A 23,361-nucleotide genomic window follows, 5' to 3' on the forward strand; every position below is an offset into this window, starting at 1 on the left:
TTAGGGGTGCGTTTCCACTGAAGCAGAGCGCATCGCAGATCTTGTTTGTTTACGATCAATCAAGTACCGTCATAATTTTTTCCCGTCATCTCAATAATTTCGTCCCCTCCGCTTCAGTGGAAACGCATCCTTAGTCAAAACTACTAGGTAGGTTGCTGTTTTGCGGATACTTATAGAATCTTGTTAACATGCCCATCCATCAACGTCGAAACACAAAAGTGCTAACAATTCCATAAAAATCATTACCTTTTAGGCTATACGAAAATTACTTTGAAATATTTTCCATGAACAGAAATGCATTAGTTTCTACGTCGAGAGTTGGGAGACGTAATCGTCGTCGTAGCGAACACAGCCAGTGACATTTTTATCATTTAATAACTTTATCATGAGTCCGCCTACAGGGGACGCTGAGTGAGGAATCCTCAGTTGTACGAACCGACGGCAACGAGATAGGTTGCGGGCTGTAGCGCGTAGACAAAGTGACCTCGTACGAACAAATTAAAACTGACATTTATAATGAGTGCAGCGATGGACCCAACCGACGGAACCGCCGACGAAGACCAGGGATACGCGTTGCGAGCTAAAATAATCACAATGGTTTGCTTATTCGGCGTTTCCATGCTGGTCGGATGCGCCCCCATGCTCATTTCCATTAAATTCGGCTGGTTCAGGAAATCGAGTGGGCCAGATATGAGGACCTCTAATCAACTGGTGATCGGACTGCTCTCTTTTGGCGGCGGTGTTTTGTTTGCGACTACCTTTATGCATCTATTGCCTGAAGTCGCTGAAAATATTGAGTTGTTACAAGGTAAGAATATTAAACTGGCACAGTGTTGAATTTTAATTACTTTAAAAAGAAAGCAGGCACTTAAATACTTGTTCTCTTCCTAGCATGCTACTAGTACCTACCTACACATCTAGATATTTATTGTTCTAAACCCGTACTGAGATTCTTTACGAAGCATTAACCAGTTAAACCTTAGCTGATTCCCACTTCCGTAAGTTAAACTAATAAATTGTCTCCATTGATAAAAAAATGATGATTATTATGGAAATCATCAGACTGACCAGACTACGTTTAGTTGACCGTGTCTAAAAAACAGTGGGTATAATATTCACAGTGGGTATAACCGAAAAAAAGCTCTCCTATGAAATATGAATCAACTGAATGAGTTCTTGCTTATTTAGGCAAGAACTCATTGTACTTACTGATGATTGAGCATCAGCCATTTAGTAGTTGAACAGATAAATAAAAGGAATAATTATGATACAAACCTGTTAGGTAGGTAGGTGCCTACCTAATTTATTTCTGTAAAGTAATTTAATGTAAGGAAGGTATGTGTTTGTGTGCGGCACATTATCGCATCCGAGTAATTAATTGCAGGTAGTTGTATTATTTTACATTCAAATTATTATTTACATAGAGATATACGTAGAGGTAGCGACCTTTACTTTGACATTTAAAGGTAATTTAGAGAAGGTAAAGGTAGATAAACGTACGGAGTACGGACTAGACATTTGCCCATGACAGCTCTTTAGATGGTACCTACTACTTACACAATATGTCCATAGCTTATTTCCGTATAGGTATCTCAAGTTTGATAATATCTCTTGCTTAACCAATTAACCATGGCCTGCCGTTTCGATAAAGGATGATTTATGCCAACACGTGGCAAGCGCGGGCCGTGCCACGAACGTGTGCTTTATACTTAATATAAAATGTTCGTGATGTTTTGAAACCGTGCCTCGTTCGTGGCACGGTATGGCACGGCCCACGCCTGCCACCTGTTGGCATTAATCATCCCAGTATTGTACTTTGTACCTGTAGTGCCTGCCTAAAATATTTTATTTATGATTATCAAAACACCACAATGAAAGTCTGGTTATTTGACTATAATGTGAGACAAACGCGTGCCAATTGCATCTAAGTGGTTGTTATTCTAAGATCTAAGTAGGTAATACAAGTTGATAATTCACGCTTTGTACCTACTATGTTTTGTACACATAGTATTTATCGCGCTAAAGTAGGGTTCCTACGTTTCTAGTTTTTTTTATTAATCAGAATTTAAACAAGATAGTTTTATAAGCGAGGAACGCCATAGGTAGGTAAGTGGTTACGTTTAGAGTTTAGGCCATTAGCAATAACGTAACCGCGCACAATAGAAATCATAATAAAATTAAGTACCTACCTATTACGATTTCTGTGGGCTAATGCCACAAGAATCAAGATTCATACAAATACCACAGAATACTTATGCTACTATGTGATAAATGATAATCCATACTAATAAGTAGCGCCCGCTACTTCGCCCGCGGGGCTTTAGGTTTTTAAAAATCCCGTGGGAACTTTTGATTTTCCAGGACAAAAATTAGCCTATCCGTAGTAGCCCGTCCCCGGAATGCAAAATTTGGTAAACACATTTAAACATATGATTCTTTAAGAATCCCGTGGGATCACCACGATTTAGGAACGCAATTAATTCCTTACAGGCTGAGGAGTTGTGTCAAAAAGTCTTTACTTGGTAGGGATCTCCAATACCAGTTTATAACCGACAGTTTCTAAATCCCATCAGTTTTGGTCGTCAGGTCCCGTTTAGCATCAGGATTTGGATTCCATCCAATTTTTTTATGGGACGATGTCACTAAGTTTTTCTATCGATAAAAAAAATTACGCAAATCGGTTCAGAAATGGAGATTTCGGTGTATAAAAATGTAGACTCCGAGAACTCGTCGCTCGGTCAATTACTGTATTGTTGACCATAGAAATCTTAATACCAATGTTATTAAGATTAAGTATTGACATTATTTGATAAGATTTGAAATTGTTTACCTACTTTATATTGTAATAATTTCTTTATCGTCTTTATAAATAGGAGCAAATCAAGTAGGTAGTGATTCATATTTCATTTTAGGGACGGCATACCTAGAAGTTACTATGAAATAGGTAGGTATTCTGTGCTGTGCTGGAAGTTGTAATAGCGTTTAAACTATCGTGAGTGATTTCGGTTAGGTATACATGTCTGATGACGTCTCACACCCGGCTTTACTCACGTGTTTAGCCCTACTAGTTTCGCACCCTTCCGGAGTCCTTTTTCACAAAGACTCAGTTCGACGCGACGCGTGTGCGAACTGAGTCCCTGTGAAATAGGACCCCGGAAGGGTTTGAACTTCGAAACTAGTCGGGCTAACGTCGACTAAACACGTGAGTAAAGCCGGGTGTGAGACATGTATAAGTTGTAAATTATACAAGCACTGTATCTAAGCGTTCACAATTCACATTGCGAATAAAATAAAAAATAAAATAAAAATCTTTTTATTCGAATAAACTTTTACAAGTACTTTCGAATAGTCGGATGCATCTACCACTGGTTCGGGATGCCTTTCCTACCGAGGAAATCGCATGTAGGGTAGGGGTCCGTTGCTGAAATCGCGCGCCGTCGCGTCACACATAGGGATTGCAATCCCGCAGCTCACTCAATCCCGCGGGATTGATATGCGGGATTGATCAATCCCGCGCGGGATCCGCGGGATCCCGCATATTTGAAATTATTCACAGTAGTTCAACTTTTTGCCCCGTTTGTATGTAAGATAAAGTATTAATTTTTCGATCTTATATAAAATCTTATTTAAAATTATTCGATCTTATATAAAATCTTATTTAAAATTATGTTATAAAATCGAATTGAATTTTTTGTTTCAAAAATCAAGTATTATTAATTAAACATGTCTTACATTATGTACGTATTATAACGCCACAGACCCAGCAACGTCGTGCTCGAGCCACTCGCTTTCTTACGCAAAACTTCACGAATGTTTTAGCGGTAAATTTAAATTTGCGGGATCCGCGGATCCGCGTTTTGAAGGTGCGGGATCCAGCAGATTAATAAGTGGAGCGGGATCCCGCGGGAATGCCGGATCCCGTTTTGCGGGATTGCAATCCCTAGTCACACATGCCACTAGGACTAGATTCTATTCTATGTGAGGTGCTTCGTGCAAACGTGGACACTGACAGTAGGCCTCGTCCACAAACTAAAAGTCGCTCAGCGCGCTATGGAGCGAACTATGTTGGGTATCACTCTCAGGGATAAAATCCGGAACGAGGAAATTCGTAGAAGAACAAAAGCGACCGACATAGCTCAAAGGATTAGCGGGCTGAAGTGGCAATGGGCAGGTCATGTCTGTCGCAGAACCGACGGCCGATGGGGCAGACGTGTTCTGGAGTGGAGACCGCGTACCGGTAAGCGCAGTGTGGGACGACCCCCCGCCCGCTGGACCGATGACCCGCAGAAGGTGGTGGGGAGCGGATGGATGAGGAAGGCGGAGGACCGTGTTTGGTGGCGCTCTAAGCCGCTCTTGGAAAGGCCTATGTCCAGCAGTGGACGTAAACAGGCTGATGGATTGGATTGGATTGGACCCATTATTGAGTGTTTAGCTAGTTCGAGTCCTTATGTAACAAAATTTCACGCGTACTCGCGCGTTCTTTCGTGCAATTTCCATTGCGCATTGTTTGATTCAGATTTCAGCCTTAGGTACTAGGCGAAGGACATAGGTTGTAACTTGTTAATACCTATAAAACGCGACCGGTCGAGATGGCATCAGCACAGCCCCCGCGCTATCCCACTGCGGGCGAGCGCGGGTGACGTGCGGGTGTGCGGGGCATCCCCTAGCCTCATATCCCGATTGCCATCTCAACCTGTCGCGTACTATACTTAATCGCATGTGTCCAATCTTTAATTTAAAATTAAAAATAAGTTGTTTGCCACAAAGCTAAATAAGAAGAAGAAAATAAGTTGTTTAATGAGCAGCTAACCTTGTCCTTTCTTAATTTGCAGATTATAATTTACTAACTAATACCAGTGGTATCTTATATACTCGTACCTAAGTGTCCTTCTCCACTACAAGGTAACATCCTAACTAAATAAGAGACAGCTTGCAAGTAGAGCATAAAAAAATTTAACAATACCAATTCATGTATACTTAGGTACCTACTAACCACACTACGCCAACTCACGGCGCTTATGATAAGTAACTAAGCAATTCTCACAGTCAAGACCGCTTCGGAAAGCAGATTCTTTTGAGAAGAGCTGGTAATTACCTCAGCAGCTAACCTAAATAGCTAATTCAAAAGACAAACTTTATAGTATTATTACAAAATGTAACCAGAAACAACAACAGAATGTTAGCAAAAACGAAGATAGGTGATACCTAGCCTACTTACTGATAAGGTACCACAAAAAGTTGTAATCACTTCACTACCCATATTATAAATGCAAAAGTGTGTTCGTTTGTTGGTTTAGGTTTGTTGGTTTGTCCCTCAATCACTTCGCAGCGGATCGATGAGATTTTTTGCATGGGTATAGTTGTGGTATAGTTAAAGACCTGGAGAGTGACATAAGCTATTTTTTATCAAGGGAAATCAAATAGTTCCCACGGGATTTTTAAAAACCTAAATCCACGCGTAAGAAGTCGCGGGCATCAGCTAGTCTCCTAATCATTTTAAAGTATTCAGGATCCATAGATGTTCTTAAATCTAATATAAGTATTATGTAGGTATACTTAGTTGTAAAAGAGATTTTTTCTTTCTCAGAATCAGGTGATTTATCCAAGATGCCAATAGCCCTCGCCCCATTGATCATGTGCTGCGGTTTCTTCATGATGTATCTGGTCGAAGAACTAGTTCACGTTTACATAAACAGCCGTGACAATAAGACTGCCAATACAAGCTTCACTAGGGTGTTGAGTATACGAAGAAGTAGTACAGATGCCGAGGGTTCTGACAAACGTATCAAGGAGTTGGAAGCCCAAGCAAGACACCATGGTCACAGTCATTTGGCTGTGGAATCCGATGATACAATTGTGGCCGCCCTTAGAGGTCTTTTGATTGTGCTGGCGCTGTCTATACATGAACTCTTTGAAGGGCTTGCTGTTGGGCTGGAGTCGTCTGCCAGAAACGTGTGGTATGTAATATGAATTAACCTAAAGAATTTAGGTATAGGTAAGGTAGGAAAGGAAGGTAGGAACAAGCTGTGATAGCCTAGTGGTCAAGACGTCCGCCTTCTAATCGGAGGTCGGAGGCCGATCCCGGGCACGCACCTCTAACTTTTCGGAGTTATGTGCGTTTTAAGAAATTAAATATCACTTGCTTTAAACGGTGAAGGAAAGCATCGTGAGGAAACCTGCATGCCTGAGAGTTCTCCATAATGTTCTCAATGCGTGCTCGGGATCGAACCCCCGACATCCGATTAGAAGGCGGACGTCGGTGACGGCGACGACGGCTAGGTAGGTCTTATAGCTGGCATTAGGGGAAAAATCTGAAAACCGTGGTTTTGTGGTTACATTACACAAAAAAAATTGTGGTCATAAACTAATAATAATTAATAGTTTATTTTAAATTTTCGAATGACTCGCGTTCTTGTATGTAGTAGGTACGTAGGGGTCGTTGGTAACGTCATATAAGCTGTGTAAGGAACACTATATAGTGTATGTATGTAGTGGCATATATGCCTCCAGAACTCGAACACTATCAAGGCTAACAAGCCCACGTATATGTACCTAGAGATTTAGATTCGTTTTAAAATATATTTGAAGAAGGTAGGAATACATATCTATCTGTGTTGTACCTACGTTTTTAGTTGTTATATTTTTATTTTGCCTAAAAATCTGTTAAAAGTCAATAAGGTTGTTTTAGCTTACCTACCTACTTGAACACTTGTGGATTCCAGTAGGTAGGTTAGCTACCTATACGTTAATACCTAAAGTTACAAGTTTTAGGCAAAGTTGGTAGGTAACTACGTAAATTCACCAGATTTTAATAACTACCCACATATTAGTAAAGTTGTTCCTGCAAATGTCTCTACATAATCCATTATAAGTAGATCCTATTTCCTAATCCTATATTCCAAGCACTCACTTTTGCTTGTGAACAGGAGTACTTAGGTAAAGTGCCCATAGGACCTATAGGCACTTAAGAATAGGTGAGTACTTGACGATATCCACTTCCTATCAGCAACGTATCTATCGCCCAAACTCGGCACGTAGCCGTTTGAGTACCTACATTCTCAATTACCAACCACTTCACATTTTATCTGAAGGTGTCAATTTTACATGTAATCTTACAGGGAAACTGATTGGTGTACTTACCTGTTAATTTGGTTATAAGATCTTTTAACTTAGCTATAAGTATAGTAGGCGACAGGTCAAGATGCTAAGCGGGGTATGAGGTGGGCGGACGCCCCGCACACCCGCACGTCACCGGGCTATCCCGCACCGGGCTAGCGAGGGGCGCGGGTGTACGGGGCGTCCCCACCCCGATTGCTATGCCAATCTGTTGCGAATGGCGCAATGGTAAGCGCTGTGGTCTTATAAGTCGGAGGTCCCGGGTTCGATTCCTGGCAGGGATTTGGAATTTTATAATTTTTAAATTTCTGGTCTGGTCTGGTGGGAGGCTTCGGCCGTGGCTAGTTACCACCCTACCGGCAAAGTCGTGCCGCCAAGCAATTTAGCGTTCCGGTACGATGCCGTGTAGAAACCAAAGGGGCATGGGTTTATTAAAAACAGCCATACCCCTTCCAGGTTAGCCCGCTTCCATCTTCGACTGCATCGTCACTTACCACCAGGTGAGATTGCAGTCAAGGGCTAACTTGTATCTGACTTTAAAAAAACCTAATTTAAATCATAACATCTAGATACAATAGAATCGGTTAGTGACTTTACCTTATCGGTTATCCTTTTTACGACACCAGACACTTTGTTCTTGTGATCGTTTGGGCTAATTATATCATGAGCCACCTATTTAGATAATAATTAATCAGTGTTAAACAACCGCAGATAATGTTGTTTTCATAATATTTTTACGGTATCTTTATGAAAATCTTCGTTTCCCAACCTGCTCTAGGGTCTCTATGGACGAAGTAAGTAAACCTCAGTAAACGAACTGCAACTGTTTTTGATCTATTTTACCTCAGCCTCAGTCATGCCCAGTAGTGTAAAATATAGAGCCTTCTTATTATAATACTAGACACCATACGCGCGACTGACCAGCAGCGTTGGAGGCCTAAAATTCTTTACCATTATAGATTAAAGTACCTACCTACTTACCATGTAGTGCCTATATTTACCTACCCACTATCTGATCCTACAGGTACATGTTCGGAGCAGTCTCAGCGCACAAGTACATCATAGCGTTCTGCATAGGCGTGGAACTCCTTGCTGCTGGAACGAAGCGATGGCTGTCCGTAGTCTACATCTTCACCTTTTCCTTCGTGTCAGCGCTGGGCATCGGGGTTGGCATTTTGCTGGTGGGTGGAGCTGGAGCGACTGAAGCTGGGATATACTCTGTTGTATTACAGGTAAAGAAATTTTGGTACCTATATATTATCTGCATTTTATTTTTTACTATCTATATATATAAAATTCAAAGTCCTGACTGACTGACTGACATATATATCAACGCACAGCCTAAACCGCTGGTCCTAAAGACATGAAATTAGGAGGGTCTATTCTTTGTAAAGAGTAGGTAAAGTACAATTATAAGTCATTGGTAAAGTAGCGACAAGTCGAGATGGTAATCGGGGAGGGAACGCACCGCACTAACCTGGTGTGGGTGAGTCCGGGTGACATGCGGGTGTGCGGGGTGTCCCACGCCTCATATCCCGATTGCCATCTCGACCTTTCGCGGACTATAAGGTGTGATTGTGACTTAGGTACGTAGCCACCAATCAGCAGGTTATGTCTACACTAAGAGAGGCTCCTACCTACTTTGAGAGCCCGTCCTTTGTATTATACGTTTTTATAATCATCATCATCACCGCTACTGAGCACGGGTCTCCTATCAGAATGAGAAGGGTTTGGCCATAGTGCAGATTGGCAGACTTTATACATCTTTTAGAACATTATGGAGAACTTTCAGGCATGCTGGTTTCCTCATGATGTTTTCCTTTACATGCTTAAAACGTACTTATAGTCCGCGACAGGTTGAGATGGCAATCGGGTTATGAGGGGGGACACCCTGCCCGCGCTCACCCGCACCGGGTTAGTGCGGGTGTGCGGGGCGTTCGTTCCCTCCTCGATTGCCATTTCAACCTATCGTGTACTTTAGGTACATACTCGTAACTCCAAAAAGTTAGAGGTGCGGTCGCGGGATCGAACCTCTGACCTCCCGAATAGGAGGCCGACGTCTTAACTACTAGCCTGTCACAACTTTTTTACAGGTTTACTTAGATACATAAATACCTACACTTAAAAGTGCACTATAATCATATCCCTGATTTTATCGATCACGTAGATGATAAAAATTACGAGTCAAGTCAGATGTCACTATTTTTATCAATGAGTCAACTGCTATTTTTTAACCGACTTCGAAAAAGAAGGTGGTTCTCAATTCGGCTCGTTTTTACGGTTCCGTACCTCACAAGGAAAAATGGAACCCTTATAGGATCACTGTTGTCTGTCTGTCTGTCAAGAAACCTACATGGGTACTTTCCGTTGACCTAGGTCCTAGAATCATTAAATTTGGCAGGTAGGTGGGTCTTGTAGCTGGCATTAGGGGAAAAATCTGAAAACCGTGAGTTTGTGGTTATATCACACAAAAAAATTGTAGACATAAACTAATAATTAGTATTTCCAATTTTCGAAGTAAGATAACTATATCAAGTGGGGTATCATATGAAAGGTCTTTTGCCTGTGCATTCCAAAACAGATTTTTATGCATCATAGTTTTTGAATTATCGTGCAAAATGTCGAAAAAATACGGCTGGACTCGTAGTACGGAACCCTCGTTACGCGAGCTTGACTCGCACTTGGCTGTTTTTTTTTCTCTTTAATGTATGTAGGTATATCGATTTTTCGAGATTTCTGGACCGATTTGCAAAATGTTTTTTTAATCAATAGAGGGAGTTTTGAGAAAGAAGGAAATTTCTGTGTCAAACTCCTTAATCCTGATGCTGCAGGGTTAAGGAGTTTGACACAGAGGAGTTTGAGTACTAACCGCCTAAGTTATCAAGATTCAGGAAATGAGTGAATTAATATTGTAGGTACCTACCAAGCAATGACTTTATGCTTGGACTCCAAGTCCCAACTCCTCAACCCTGATGATGTAGGGTAACAGCATTCCTAAACTATAGTGATCCCGGAACTGCGGATGGTGCAATATTATTTCAGGTACCAAGCATAGACTACATCATTGAATTTAGGATCCCAACTCCTTAATCCTGATGCTGCAAGGTACTGAACTCCTAAGCCGTGGGGATTCGGGGATTTCTGATGGTTAAGGTATCAAGCAATGGCTTCATGATTACACTCCAACTCCGAACTCCTTAAACCTGATGATGCAGGATACAGCACTCCTAAACCAATTCAGGAACTGTTCCTGGTGAAATAATATTGTAAATTCCGAGCATAGACTTTGTTATTGAATTCCAAGTCCCAGCGCTTCAATCCTGATGCTGCAAGGTACTGAACTCCTAAGCCGTGTGGATTTGGAAGGGTTTGCTGGTGAGTTGATATTTTAGGTACCAAGCAATAACTACTTACACTAAAAAGCTTAAAAAAATAAAAAAAATATATTTAAAAAACCTACTTCCAAAACCACTACAAAGTAAAAAATAACTTGGTTTTACACGTGTATGTAATATGTATGTCGAACGAGTTTAACGTTTAATAGTAATACACTAAGAGCGGTTACGCACTGCATCCGATCAGAGTCCGTGAAAATACGTTCCTTTTTGTTATGTATAGGAGCTTATGACATTTTATTTTTTATTTTTAAATTCTTTATTTAGCCAAATATAATTTTACAATTTTACGCTTGCCATCCTAAAACTCTGTTGAGTTTGTATGGATGTTGCACATTATACTATATATAGCTCAATTACCACTCACTCACTCACTCACTGACTCATTGACATAATTGTTCTCCTAGAAAGAGATAGAAAATGATATAATAATGTATGGGAGATATGTTCAGAAGTGGGATTCGAGTAGGGAAAAATTATGACATTTCAGAAAAACAAGATGGCGGCCGACCTGACTTTTGTATCTTTTTTGTTTTCCAACCGATTTTGTTTAAACTTGCAGCTCTTGTAGATATTAGTAAATGATTTTTAGGAAATGTTAAAAAAATTTGAAAAACAAAATGGCGGCCGAGATTTTGAAAAAAATTCCTCCTGTAAAATTTTGTATGAAACTTTTTTTTTTCACTAATACTTTCGTACAGAAGACAAGAAATCATTTTGAGAAAAACATGGAGAGAGCTGATGATTGAGGATTTCGGAGACGGGTGAAGGGCACGCTCAAGGTATTGAAGATAGGTGGGAGGTGCTCGACCAAATGTCATTCGAAACCTCATCCAATTGCCAAAAACTTGATTTTTTTTTTAAAATTCCGAAAAAAAGATGGCCGCCATACAAATTTCATCGGCGTCCATCTCGGAGGGTATGAAAGATGGAAGAATGGTTTCTTGGCAAGAGATGATCAGGATCCGAAGGTCTACTCGATGAATGGAAAAAAAATTCAAAATGGCGGAATTTATTTTTGTATGACTTTTTTTTAAATTGTTCAAAATGGCCATTATAGACCTCGAGAGCTGCTTTAGCAGCTCGAGCAGCGAGCAAAATACTAGTTATACTATATATAGCTCAATTACCACTCACTCACTGATTGACATAATTGTTCTCCTAGAAAGAGATAGAAAATGATATAATAATGTATGGGAGATATGTTCAGAAGTGGGATTCGAGTAGGGAAAAATTATGACATTTCAGAAAAACAAGATGGCGGCCGACCTGACTTTTGTAACTTTTTTGTTTTCCAACCGATTTTGTTACAACTTGCAACTATTGAAGATATTAGTAAACAATTTTTAGAAAAAGTGTAAAAAATTGGAAAAACAAGATGGCGGCCGAGATTTTCAAAAAATTCCCTCCTGTAAAATTTTGTATGAAACTTTTTTTTTTCACTTATGGTTTCATATAGAAGACCAAGATTTCTTTAGGGCAACATATGGAGGGAGCTGATGATTGAGGATTTCGGAGACGGGTGAAGGGCACGCTCGAGGTATTGAAGATAGGTGGGAGGTGCTCGACCAAATGTCATTCGAAACCTCATCCAATTGCCAAAAATTTGAAAAAAAATTCAAAATTCCGAAAAAAAGATGGCCGCCATACAAATTTCATCGGCGTCCATCTCGGAGGGTATGAAAGATGGAAGAGTGGTTTCTTGGCAAGAGATGATCAGGATCTAAAGGTCTATTTGATGACTTGAAAAAAAATTCAAAATGGCGGAATTTATTTTTTCATACAAAATTTAAAACTTTTTTTATTTATTCAAAATGGCGATTATAGACCTCGAGAGCTGCTTTAGCAGCTCGAGCAGCGAGCAAAATACTAGTTATACTATATATAGCTCAATTACCACTGACTGACTGACTCATTGACATAATTGTTCTCCTAGAAAGAGATAGAAAATGATATAATAATGTATGGGAGATATGTTCAGAAGTGGGATTCGAGTAGGGAAAAATTATGACATTTCAGAAAAACAAGATGGCGGCCGACCTGACTTTTGTAACTTTTTTGTTTTCCAACCGATTTTGTTTAAACTTGCAGTTATTTTAGATGTTAGCAAACGATTTTTAGAAAAAGTGTAAAAAATTGGAAAAACAAGATGGCGGCCGAGATATTCCCAAAATTTTCTCCTGTAAAATTTTGTATGAAACTTTTTTTTTTTCACTTACGGTTTCATATAGAAGACAAAGATTCCTTTTGGGCAACATATGGAGAGAGCTGATGATTGAGGGTTTCGGAGACGGGTGAAGGGCACGCTCAAGGTATTGAAGATAGGTGGGAGGTGCTCGACCAAATGTCATTCGAAACCTCGTCCAATTGCCAAAAATTTGAAAAAAAAATTAAAATTCCGAAAAAAAGATGGCCGCCATACAAATTTCATCAGCGTCCATCTCGGAGGGTATGAAAGATGGAAGAGTGGTTTCTTGGCAAGACATGATCAGGATCCGAAGGTCTACTCGATGGATTGAAAAAAAATTCAAAATGGCGGATTTTTTTTTTTCATACAAAATTTTTTATTATTCAAAATGGCCATTATAGACCTCGAGAGCTGCTTTAGCAGCTCGAGCAGCGAGCAAAATACTAGTTATACTATATATAGCTCAATTACCACTCACTCACTGATTGACATAATTGTTCTCCTAGAAAGAGACAGAAAATGATATTATAATGTATGGGAGATATGTTCAGAAGTGGGATTCGAGTAGGGAAAAATTATGACATTTCAGAAAAACAAGATGGCGGCCGACCTGACTTTTGTAACTTTTTTGTTTTCCAACCGATTTTGTTACAACTTGCAGCTCTTGTAGATGTTAGTAAACGATTTTTAGAAAATGTAAAAAAAATTGGAAAAACAAGATGGCGGCCGAGATTTTCAAAAAATTCCCTCCTGTAAAATTTTGTATGAAACTTTTTTTTTTCACTTATGGATTCATATAGAAGACAAAGATTCCTTTAGGGCAACATATGGAGGGAGCTGATGATTGAGGATTTCGGAGACGGGTGAAGGGCACGCTCGAGGTATTGAAGATAGGTGGGAGGTGCTCGACCAAATGTCATTCGAAACCTCATCCAATTGCCAAAAATTTGAAAAAAAATTCAAAATTCCGAAAAAAAGATGGCCGCCATACAAATTTCATCGGCGTCCATCTCGGAGGGTATGAAAGATGGAAGAGTGGTTTCTTGGCAAGAGATGATCAGGATCTAAAGGTCTATTTGATGACTTGAAAAAAAATTCAAAATGGCGGAATTTATTTTTTCATACAAAATTTAAGACTTTTTTAAATTGTTCAAAATGGCGATTATAGACCTCGAGAGCTGCTTTAGCAGCTCGAGCAGCGAGCAAAATACTAGTTATACTATATATAGCTCAATTACCACTGACTGACTCATTGACATAATTGTTCTCCTAGAAAGAGATAGAAAATGATATAATAATGTATGGGAGATATGTTCAGAAGTGGGATTTGAGTAGGGAAAAATTATGACATTTCAGAAAAACAAGATGGCGGCCGACCTGACTTTTGTAACTTTTTTGTTTTTCAACCGATTTTGTTTAAACTTGCAGTTGTTTTAGATATTAGCAAACGATTTTTAGAAAAAGTGAAAAATATTGAAAAAACAAGATGGCGGCCGAGATTTTCAAAAAATTTCCTCCTGTAAAATTTTGTATGAAACTTTTTTTTTTCACTTATAGTTTCATATAGAAGACAAAGATTCCTTTAGGGCAACATATGGAGGGAGCTGATGATTGAGGATTTCGGAGACGGGTGAAGGGCACGCTCAAGGTATGGAAGATAGGTGGGAGGTGCTCGACCAAATGTCATTCGAAACCTCATCCAATTGCCAAAAATTTGAATTTTTTTTTAAAATTCCGAAAAAAAGATGGCCGCCATACAAATTTCATCCGCGTCCATCTCGGAGGGTATGAAAGATGGAAGAGTGGTTTCTTGGCAAGAGATGATCAGGGTCCGAAGGTCTACTCGATGGATGGAAAAAAAATTCAAAATGGCGGAATTTATTTTTTCATACAAAAAATTTTATTATTCAAAATGGCGATTATAGACCTCGAGAGCTGCTTTAGCAGCTCGAGCAGCGAGCAAAATACTAGTTCCTCTTATAAAACTAAACTAAACTAGATAATAACTAAGTACAAATCAAAAATATGTGTCGTAGATAATCGCTGGTATTCTCACGGATGACGGAAGTGCAGTGCGTAATCAACGTAAGGGATTACGTATTATTTTATGGTAACATAGAGCACATAGAATTTTAAATATGCGCTCGCGGCGCAGTCTACCGCTCCCGTACCCCGACGCCTTAAGTGGAAAGTTTTTAAATAATGTTTTTGTTTCCAGGGTCTTGCGTGCGGTACGCTGGTCTACGTGGTGTTCTTCGAGGTGTGGCGACAAGACAGAACAGGCATTATGCAGTTCCTCTGTTCAATACTCGGCTTTGGGCTGATGGTAGCTTTGGAAGCAGTCGCTAATATAGGTAGGTTTCTATAGAATCATTCATTTTGGACCCTTGACACTACCGAATTGCACTACTATGCACTGGTAGTGTAAAAGGTATTTTATATTTTACTAGCTTATGCCCGCGACTTTGTCCCGCGTGGACTACACACAAACCCCGGTTTTAATTCTTTAGGGATTAAATTTTCAAAAATCTTTTTTTAGCGGATGTCTACGTTATAATAACTATCTGCATGCCAAATTTCAGCCCGATCCGTACATTACTTTGATTGAACTGTATACCTAAGTTTATACAGTCAGCTTTTCCTTTTATATACAGGGTGTAACCAGAAAGCTGGCAAAAACGAAGACAGATGATAGTAGGTACGGATGATTCAGATATAGGTACCTAAAAAAAACGCGAAAAAAATATTTAAAAAATCCTAAAATTTTAGAACGTTGCGTAGTAGGCTACTCAGAGTCAATGTCGCGTAGTAGAGGGGTATTAATAATTTTGTTTTGTTTCAGTTGTTTGACGCACGTTGCATGAAAATACTCTCAAAGATATTTTCGCCAGGAATTATGATACAAAATTAGGACCTCGTTGTCTTGGACGATCTAACCTATGGACTTGTAACGCGCCTAATATTACGAATAAAAATTTCTGTCACTTTTGGTGCGGGACGAGGAAACACTACATAGACAACTTGACACACTCACTCAACAAAGTTTTGTGTCATTATTAACACACACATATCTAAATCTTCAACACTACTACATTTTACGCACACTAATAAGTTATATACATCAACATACAAAGACATTACGAGTGTAAGACAGTCAAATTGATTTGCGATGCTACCGTATCGATATTTAAAATATATCGATAGTTTTTCAGAAACAAAAGTAGAAGTAAGAATTTATTACTCGTATTTAATTACTTAAAACCAGTGTTTGGTCAGCGTAGCGTATTCTTGCATACATTCACCTCACTTAATAGGTAATTATCCCAAAAACTAATAATGCAACGTAAAAATAAGAAAAATATTTATTTAAAAAATATGCACATACTTTTTTACTTATTTTATATCATTTTTAATCTTTTGTATTTTTTTATATAACGAAATTTTCATTTAAAATTTCGATAGTGAAAATGTGCTTATTAATGACTTATATTATTATATAATACAAAATAAACCTGACCGCGCAAAAGCCTACCAAACATAATTAGTAGGTATATCAATCAATAAAATGTTTTTTTCTTTCCAATCAATCATTTATTTATTGCACATTGGGTTTACATGGTAATTCCAATATGGTGTACTCTTTGTCCAAAAAAATTAAATGTAAGTTATTAAATATTACACGTATTGCCCTTACAAATTAGCAATGCAAAAATTTTCTCAATACCTGCCGCTTTTACCCCACAGCAAAATTCCATAAGACAGATATGATACTATGAAAATAAATTAGTAAACACACACGGTGGCCTCTTCTATTTTAACACGTCATTATTTACCATTAGGTTAATGTTATGTATATTCTTGGCGATTCTCTCTGTAAAAATATCGAAATCTGTAAAAATAAAACGATTATGATAAATTATTACCTAATCCTCATCCTTGAGAAAGGTACACCTTTTAGCTACAAATTACCCAGTTCAGAGACACCCTACCCCGTTTCTCGCCTATCACTAAAATTGCGTTGCTTTAATATTTTTTTAAATGTATTAAGTACGTGAAATCACAGAAATCGACCAGTTTTATTACAAGTATAGGTAGCGAAAAAATTGTGGTAATTAATAATAACTATTCTTTACTTGACTTGAAGACGGTAATTTAGTCGTTAATAATAAAGAAAATGTTTTCATTGATATCGATAATCGAACCGCAATCACTATCACATGATTCTTAAAAATCGAACCTTATGTCCTATGCAATTAAATCTAATACTGAAAAATTTTGTAAAAATAACACTATAGTCTCGTGGGGAGTGCGGTATACTATAGACGGAGAGCCAGGGCCCAAAATACTGTTTGAATTTACTAAGGCTAATTTTTTTATAGTTCATTAGAATGGTTGCGTACACAAACATACTGCGGTCAGTCAAGTGAACCTGAGAACAGTGACTCAGGTGCGCTATCAAAGGTGTCGTACCTGCGAGGTAATAAAATGAATTTACTAAGGCTGAAAATTGTTATATAACTTGTATATTGCATATAAATAAAAGTTGTAATGGTTAGTCAGCAGAATATGGGGACAGAGCTGGTCAGTATGCGCAAAAAATTAGCCTTAGTAAATTCAAACAGTTTTTTGGGCGCTGGCTCTCCGTCTTTAGTATACCGCACTTCCCACGAGACTAGTGTTATTTTTACTACTACGTAATTTCATGCTGTTCACGCGTATTCAAATTTTAACCTAATTTGTATATAACGAGGGTTGCAATTGTTTAGAAAAAACAAAATATAGTCTCGTGAGAAGTGTGACTCGTTTCTACCGAATTATTACGTACTCAATTACTGAATCGGTAAAGTTCTCGATTGTTATTTTATTATAATAATTTATGTAATTTAATTTATAGAAAGCGTTTATTACACCAAAAATTCTTACTTATGAAATGAAATTCCATCTTTTTGTAAATTTGATGTGTTTGATTTGTTCTTGCACTCACTAACGGCACAAACAGGCATTTTTCACCCAGCGTGTAAGACGTCGTCACACATCGAAAACGATTCTGACAATGACAAAATCGATTCCGCAAACAGTGTTTATAAACGCAGTGGATTAAAAATCCATTACTATTGACAGAGGGGAATAATCATGCGAGGCGCGTCCTTAGGTTAGATCGTCCAAGCTCGTTGTGAACGGTGACGTAATTATTACCTACTTAAAATAGTATTATGCCTAAGAATAGTCATTTATCTTAGTTAATTCGTTTTTGATTTTTAAATCGCCAAATGTTTAACTATCCTATAAATATGACTTTTCTAGTTTTTGTACCTGTCAAAACGTCCTTCATTTACAGAATATTTAGCGGTTTAAAAATCAGCGATTATAATAATTGTTTGTTAATAAATGTTTATGAATTTAATATTTGTTTCTTCATTTTCACGAGAGTTAAGCTGCGCGATTGCGGGAGAATGACAGCTACAATGTCACGATCGCAATCATCTCTGATTGGTTGACGCTCGCTCGCTATTAGCTACTATGCATTGTTGCAACAAGAATTGCACAAATTCAGCCAATCAAAACAATTGCGATTGTAATAATGATTAATGCAGGTTTTAGGCAATCGCCCAGCTGGTATAACCAACCTGCCACCTAATATTATATCTATATTCAATACTATTTCAAGTTAATTATAGACAGAAAGTACAGTCCTCGGCAGGAAATATTGCACATTATCGAACTTCTTAAGAAAGAGACAACGGTTTCGTAGAGCGTTATCTCTGTCGTTTAGACCGACAACACATCACATAAGTATGAGTGACAGAGACGACACGCTGTGTAAATAGGAAGTGCAATTTATATGGTGCTAATTCGCTTGTTCATAATCTCTAAGCTAAATTGACAAACCATCAAAAAGTAGTGCTATGCACTCCAAGGTAAAAGAATTATAGACTTCATAATTTAGTGATTTATGTATACATATTTGAATTAGCACGATAAGTTGCTTTAATTTTCATTTCTAAAGGCCTAAACGCATTCGCGCTGCGCTGCGCTGCGCTGCGCTGCGCAACGCGCCGGGGCAGAGAACTACACGATGCGGCGCGGCAAATATAGTTATGAGCTTGTACTGAGCAAGACGCACGCGACGCGGCAGGCAACCACGCGCCGCGTCGTGTCACGCAGCGCAAATGTATTTGGACCTTAAAGCGTTTGATTTTTGAAAATAAAAATGTGAGGTAGAGAAATAATACAACAAGATATAGGTAATATTAACAAATCAATAATTTAATTAAAAATTAACACTATTATACTAACTATTCTATTCTTAAAGAAAATAGATATTATCATTTATCTATGTATACTGTAATTAGACAAATATTAGGCTGAATGTAAATGAATATTATTTTGCGCAGGCGGTATACACATCTATTGATTAAATTGATCTTAATAACACAGGTCTATATGTTATAGATACGGATAAAATATATTTGTTACTGGAATATTATGTACTTAGATAAAAACCTGGTGTCTATTCAGACGGGCCACTATACAATCACATTACAGCGGCAAAAATGACGCACGGCAGTAGTCGTGTGTGAATGGTTATTGTTGCAGCTACAATAATTAGTGAGAATGAGTAATGCAGGGACAGTTCTCAAACTATAAGAGCTAGCACGCACCACGGTAAATTTCCGTACGTTTTTTCCCCGCAAAATCTACGCACTGCGGAATTAACTGTGCACCGGATTTTCATACATTTAAATTCAAATTTACGGATTTTAAACCGCATCGCACCGCAACTCGCCGCACCCGCTAGCTCTAACTTTGCCGGATTGAAGTTAAGTTTTTTATAACTCAATCTATCTCTTTAAGTTCACTATATCTTTGCACTCACTTAATACCAATTTCGGCCCGGCAAAATTACGACCGAAATAATAATAATCAATTCTATCTGTGATCTTTCGATAAGTTTCCTAGCAATGTTTAATAGATTATTATAAATCTCGTCCGTTACAATATGAGAACTGTTCAACTACATCGCAGTAGGTCATTTGCATAGATTGCCGCGATGTCGTCGGTAATGATAAGATATTGCGATAGCCTGTGAATGCGACTGAAAATAATTATCGTAAGTGTGAATGGAACTACGCATTTTCATTTTTTTATGTCCATAGGCCTTTTTTGCCGATGTGGTGTAATTGTGGCACGTCTGAAAGGACCCACGCTACACTTAAACTAAGATGACTGAGAAAGACATAGAGAAATTTGGAAAATTCTTAAATCTAACGCTTGTACAGAGGGTCCCTTTATTATCGAACAACTACAATTTAAAATTTTACAGCACAGTTTAAATTATTTGGAGAAATATTGACGTATTTATTAGCGGCCCTCTGTACTCGAGTATTTTAGTCAAGCCATCATCTTTAACATTCCTATTCATTACTCCTAAGGCCGGTACAACTTTGCGGGGATGCATTCACACGGATTCACTAGTAGTTCAGCAGCCGCCAAGGGTTTTTTTTCTAATTAATAACAAGCTAATTCTTCGTCTGTAGGTTCGTTCGTTCGAGACGCCTAACTTTTGTTCTGTGAAAATTCTCTATAAGGTAGCTATTGTACTGCGCAGGTGCTTAACTTGTCGATTTGGTGGGTAGTTGAAATTGTCTGAATAACAGTACCTAAGTATTTTTTGAACATTGAGATAATTGGGTAATAAACTCGGAAAAACAATTGTCCTACAAAATAAATGGTATGACTGGAGGGTCCTCCACTCCGAATATGTCGAAATAACGAGGTCATAAAAATTATGAATAACCAGCTGATTTTTTGTATGCAGCTTAGTAAATATTTGTACAATGAAATGGCCACATAGTCCTACAAATTTAGTGGCACGTTTTCCCAGTCCTATGGTTAGAAGTTGTCCATTTTACGGTAACAATTTTTTTCAACAATTCTTTTAGTTATAATACAAGGGGTTATTTCTATTGAAATTAGATGTGTTCTAACGTATCATTTAGGAAGACAGTCGAGACTCTTTAACACAGCTACCCAGAAAATTCGTGTGAGCAGCCCCCAAATTCACTTACAACAATATACTTTAAGTAATAAATATTTAAATGTTCAACTATTTTATATACCTATAATCACATTACAAGATTCGTATTAATTGTGATTGAGGTTTTTATTGAATAATTGGAATATTCAGTTCCTGTTAAAATTAACAGACTCACTCGCTACATACAAACGTGGTTGAATTCTCATTTCAATAATAACCAAAGCCAATCTATCCATACTAATATTATAAATGCGAAAGTGTGTGTCTGTCTGTCTGCTAGCTTTTCATGGCTCAAACGTTCAACCGATTTTGACGAAATTTGGTACAGAGATAGCTTGCATCCCGGGGAAGGATATAGGCTACTTTTTATCCCGGAAAATTGAAGTTCCCACAGGGTTTTTAAAAACCTAAATCCACGCAGACGAAGTCGCGGGCATCATCTAGTGTTTTATAAACGTTTTAGACACTAATAATCTAACTAGTAATCTCAGACCTGGGCGCGTTTGGAACCCTCGTAGTTTTACGCGTTATATACAATAATACCCATTCTGAAAAAAGGTTGACTCTGAATATCCGTGTCTATAGTTTGTCCCATAAAAATATCTAGTTTTAAAGTTACACGGGCTTAAAGATCTGTATGAAAATCCTTGTATCCGTGTAAGTAACTCGTTAAAACAAAATATTTCGGGAAATCTGGAAAACCATAGACACAGATATTAGTTCCTAGAACGTATCTACAAAATTTAACTGAGATTTATTGGTTAATATTCAAATGAGAGCCAAATTATGTTTGGAGCGCACTACGAATAAATCCCTCTTAGAGCGATTACGCACTGCACTTCCGTCTTCCGAGTTCTCTCCGTACTCCGTGAGAATATCTCGGTTGTGCCTCGGAATCAAATCGGACATAATATCTATGGCGTAGATATGTCATAGATGTCCACTGAATAGCTTGAATGAAGCACTAAATGATCAGATATCGGATTAGAGTTCGATCCGAGTTTTTTATATCCGTATTTTCACGGACTCGGATCGGATGAGTGCGTAACCGCTGTTAGGCTCAAGACATAATATTGGCATGTGGAGTCCAAAAGATGCGTCTTTTCTTTCTTAAAATGACACAAAGTATTCTGAACTATACTCGGCAACGTTGTACTAAACTAGCGGCACGCTATGATGGCCGGTTTGACGTTTGTCCGCTCATGAAGTTCCGTATTAATTGATAACGACTTTGAAGGAAATAATTGTATTACTTTATTGACGATAGTGATGTGCAGAGATTCATAAATTTTATCGAATGTAGTTTTAGGTTTAGGACTCAAAATTTATTTATTAAATGTATACAAGTGTAGAAAAATCAGTTTGCACCATTTAAGGGGTGAATGTACTTGTGAATATGAACAATTTTCACTATGTGGACAAACCTCTGAAATCGCAAAAAAATATCAATAAATTTTTAAAAATGGAATCTAATACGATCGTCACATAGGATCGCTGGCTAGCACAACTACTACCTCCGGCAAACTCGCGTCAATGCTCAATGCAAAACAAAGCAGTTTCGAATTGACGTTGCTTCGAAAAGTATAAACTGTCAGTGCAATGCGATTGTGATATAGTTTTGACCTGGCTTTGGATTTCAAATATTGATACTGCATTACTGTTGACCCTTGCTCGTTAATTTGGACTCTGTTCAAGCCCTTTGTTGTGGATTTCGTCGATATGACCGAACGTACGCAGAGAACTGTTCTAAATAGTCAGACACGTGAGTTCCTAATACGCCTTCGTAACTATTTCGATCGTGAAGCTCAAAATGGAGGGCCAATTTTACCTATAACGTCAGTGGTTGAACGCGTAGCTGATGCGCTTAATATTGGACAACGAACTGTTAGACGGATAACTAAAAAAAAATATGGCGAGACTGGCACAGAAGAAAATAAACTTCACACACCAAAAAAGAGAAAACGAGCAAAACCAGTCGTAGGCATCGATAGCTTTGATGCCGATGCTATCCGAAGACATGTTTACGGCTACTATTTACAGAAGGAGTATCCAACAAGAAAAAAGTTGGTGCATTCACTGAAGGAAGCTGGATTATTCTTCGGTGGGGAAAGTTCTTTAACGAAGATTTTGAAGACCATTGGATTTCGATACAAAAAATGTAACAAACGCAAAATATTGATGGAAAGATTTGATATAGCGATGGCAAGGTATACTTTTTTACGGCAAGTGAAAGAAATCAAAAATTGGCAAAATGTTGTGTTCTTGGATGAAACATGGCTTAATGCTAACCATACTGTAGGCCGTTCTTGGAACGATGACACAGCAGCATCTACTTCCAAAGTTCCTGTAGGAAAAGGATCGCGACTTATAATTTGTCACGCCGGAACCATCAACGGGTTTGTCGAAGGTTCTCTCATGGCTTTTGCGTCAAAAACCACTGGAGACTATCATGAAGACATGAATGGAGAAAAGTTTACTGAATGGTTTACCTCAATGTTGTGTAGCCTCCCTGAACCATCTATTATAATTATGGACAACGCCCCATACCACTCGATGCAAATTGACAAGCCACCTGCCCAATCCCAAAAGAAAGCTGATATCGTCGCATGGCTTCGTAAAAATGG

General features: G+C 38.3%; 2 protein-coding genes across 2 annotated transcripts in view; one reads left to right on the forward strand and one right to left on the reverse strand.

Moving 5' to 3' along the window:
* The first annotated feature begins 192 nt into the window (after window positions 1-192).
* LOC117990747 (zinc transporter ZIP1-like) lies at window positions 193-18,103 on the forward strand. Its single transcript, XM_034978235.2, has 5 exons — window positions 193-808; window positions 5,588-5,957; window positions 8,141-8,348; window positions 14,918-15,053; window positions 15,542-18,103. The coding sequence occupies exons 1-5, from the start codon at window positions 517-519 to the stop codon at window positions 15,547-15,549; spliced, it is 1,014 nt and encodes a 337-aa protein (XP_034834126.1). The 5' UTR covers window positions 193-516; the 3' UTR covers window positions 15,550-18,103.
* Window positions 18,104-18,939: 836 nt separating this feature from the next.
* The window catches only part of Snap25 (Synaptosomal-associated protein 25kDa), a 36,017-nt gene continuing 31,595 nt past the window's right edge, over window positions 18,940-23,361 (reverse strand). Inside the window, exon 9 of the transcript XR_011237834.1 lies at window positions 18,940-21,897. The gene's annotated coding sequence lies outside the window, so the exon portion shown is untranslated. The remainder of the gene's footprint in view (window positions 21,898-23,361) is intronic.

This window comes from Maniola hyperantus, chromosome 18, assembly GCF_902806685.2.
Source record: "Maniola hyperantus chromosome 18, iAphHyp1.2, whole genome shotgun sequence".
Classification (NCBI taxonomy): Eukaryota; Metazoa; Arthropoda; class Insecta; order Lepidoptera; family Nymphalidae; genus Maniola; species Maniola hyperantus.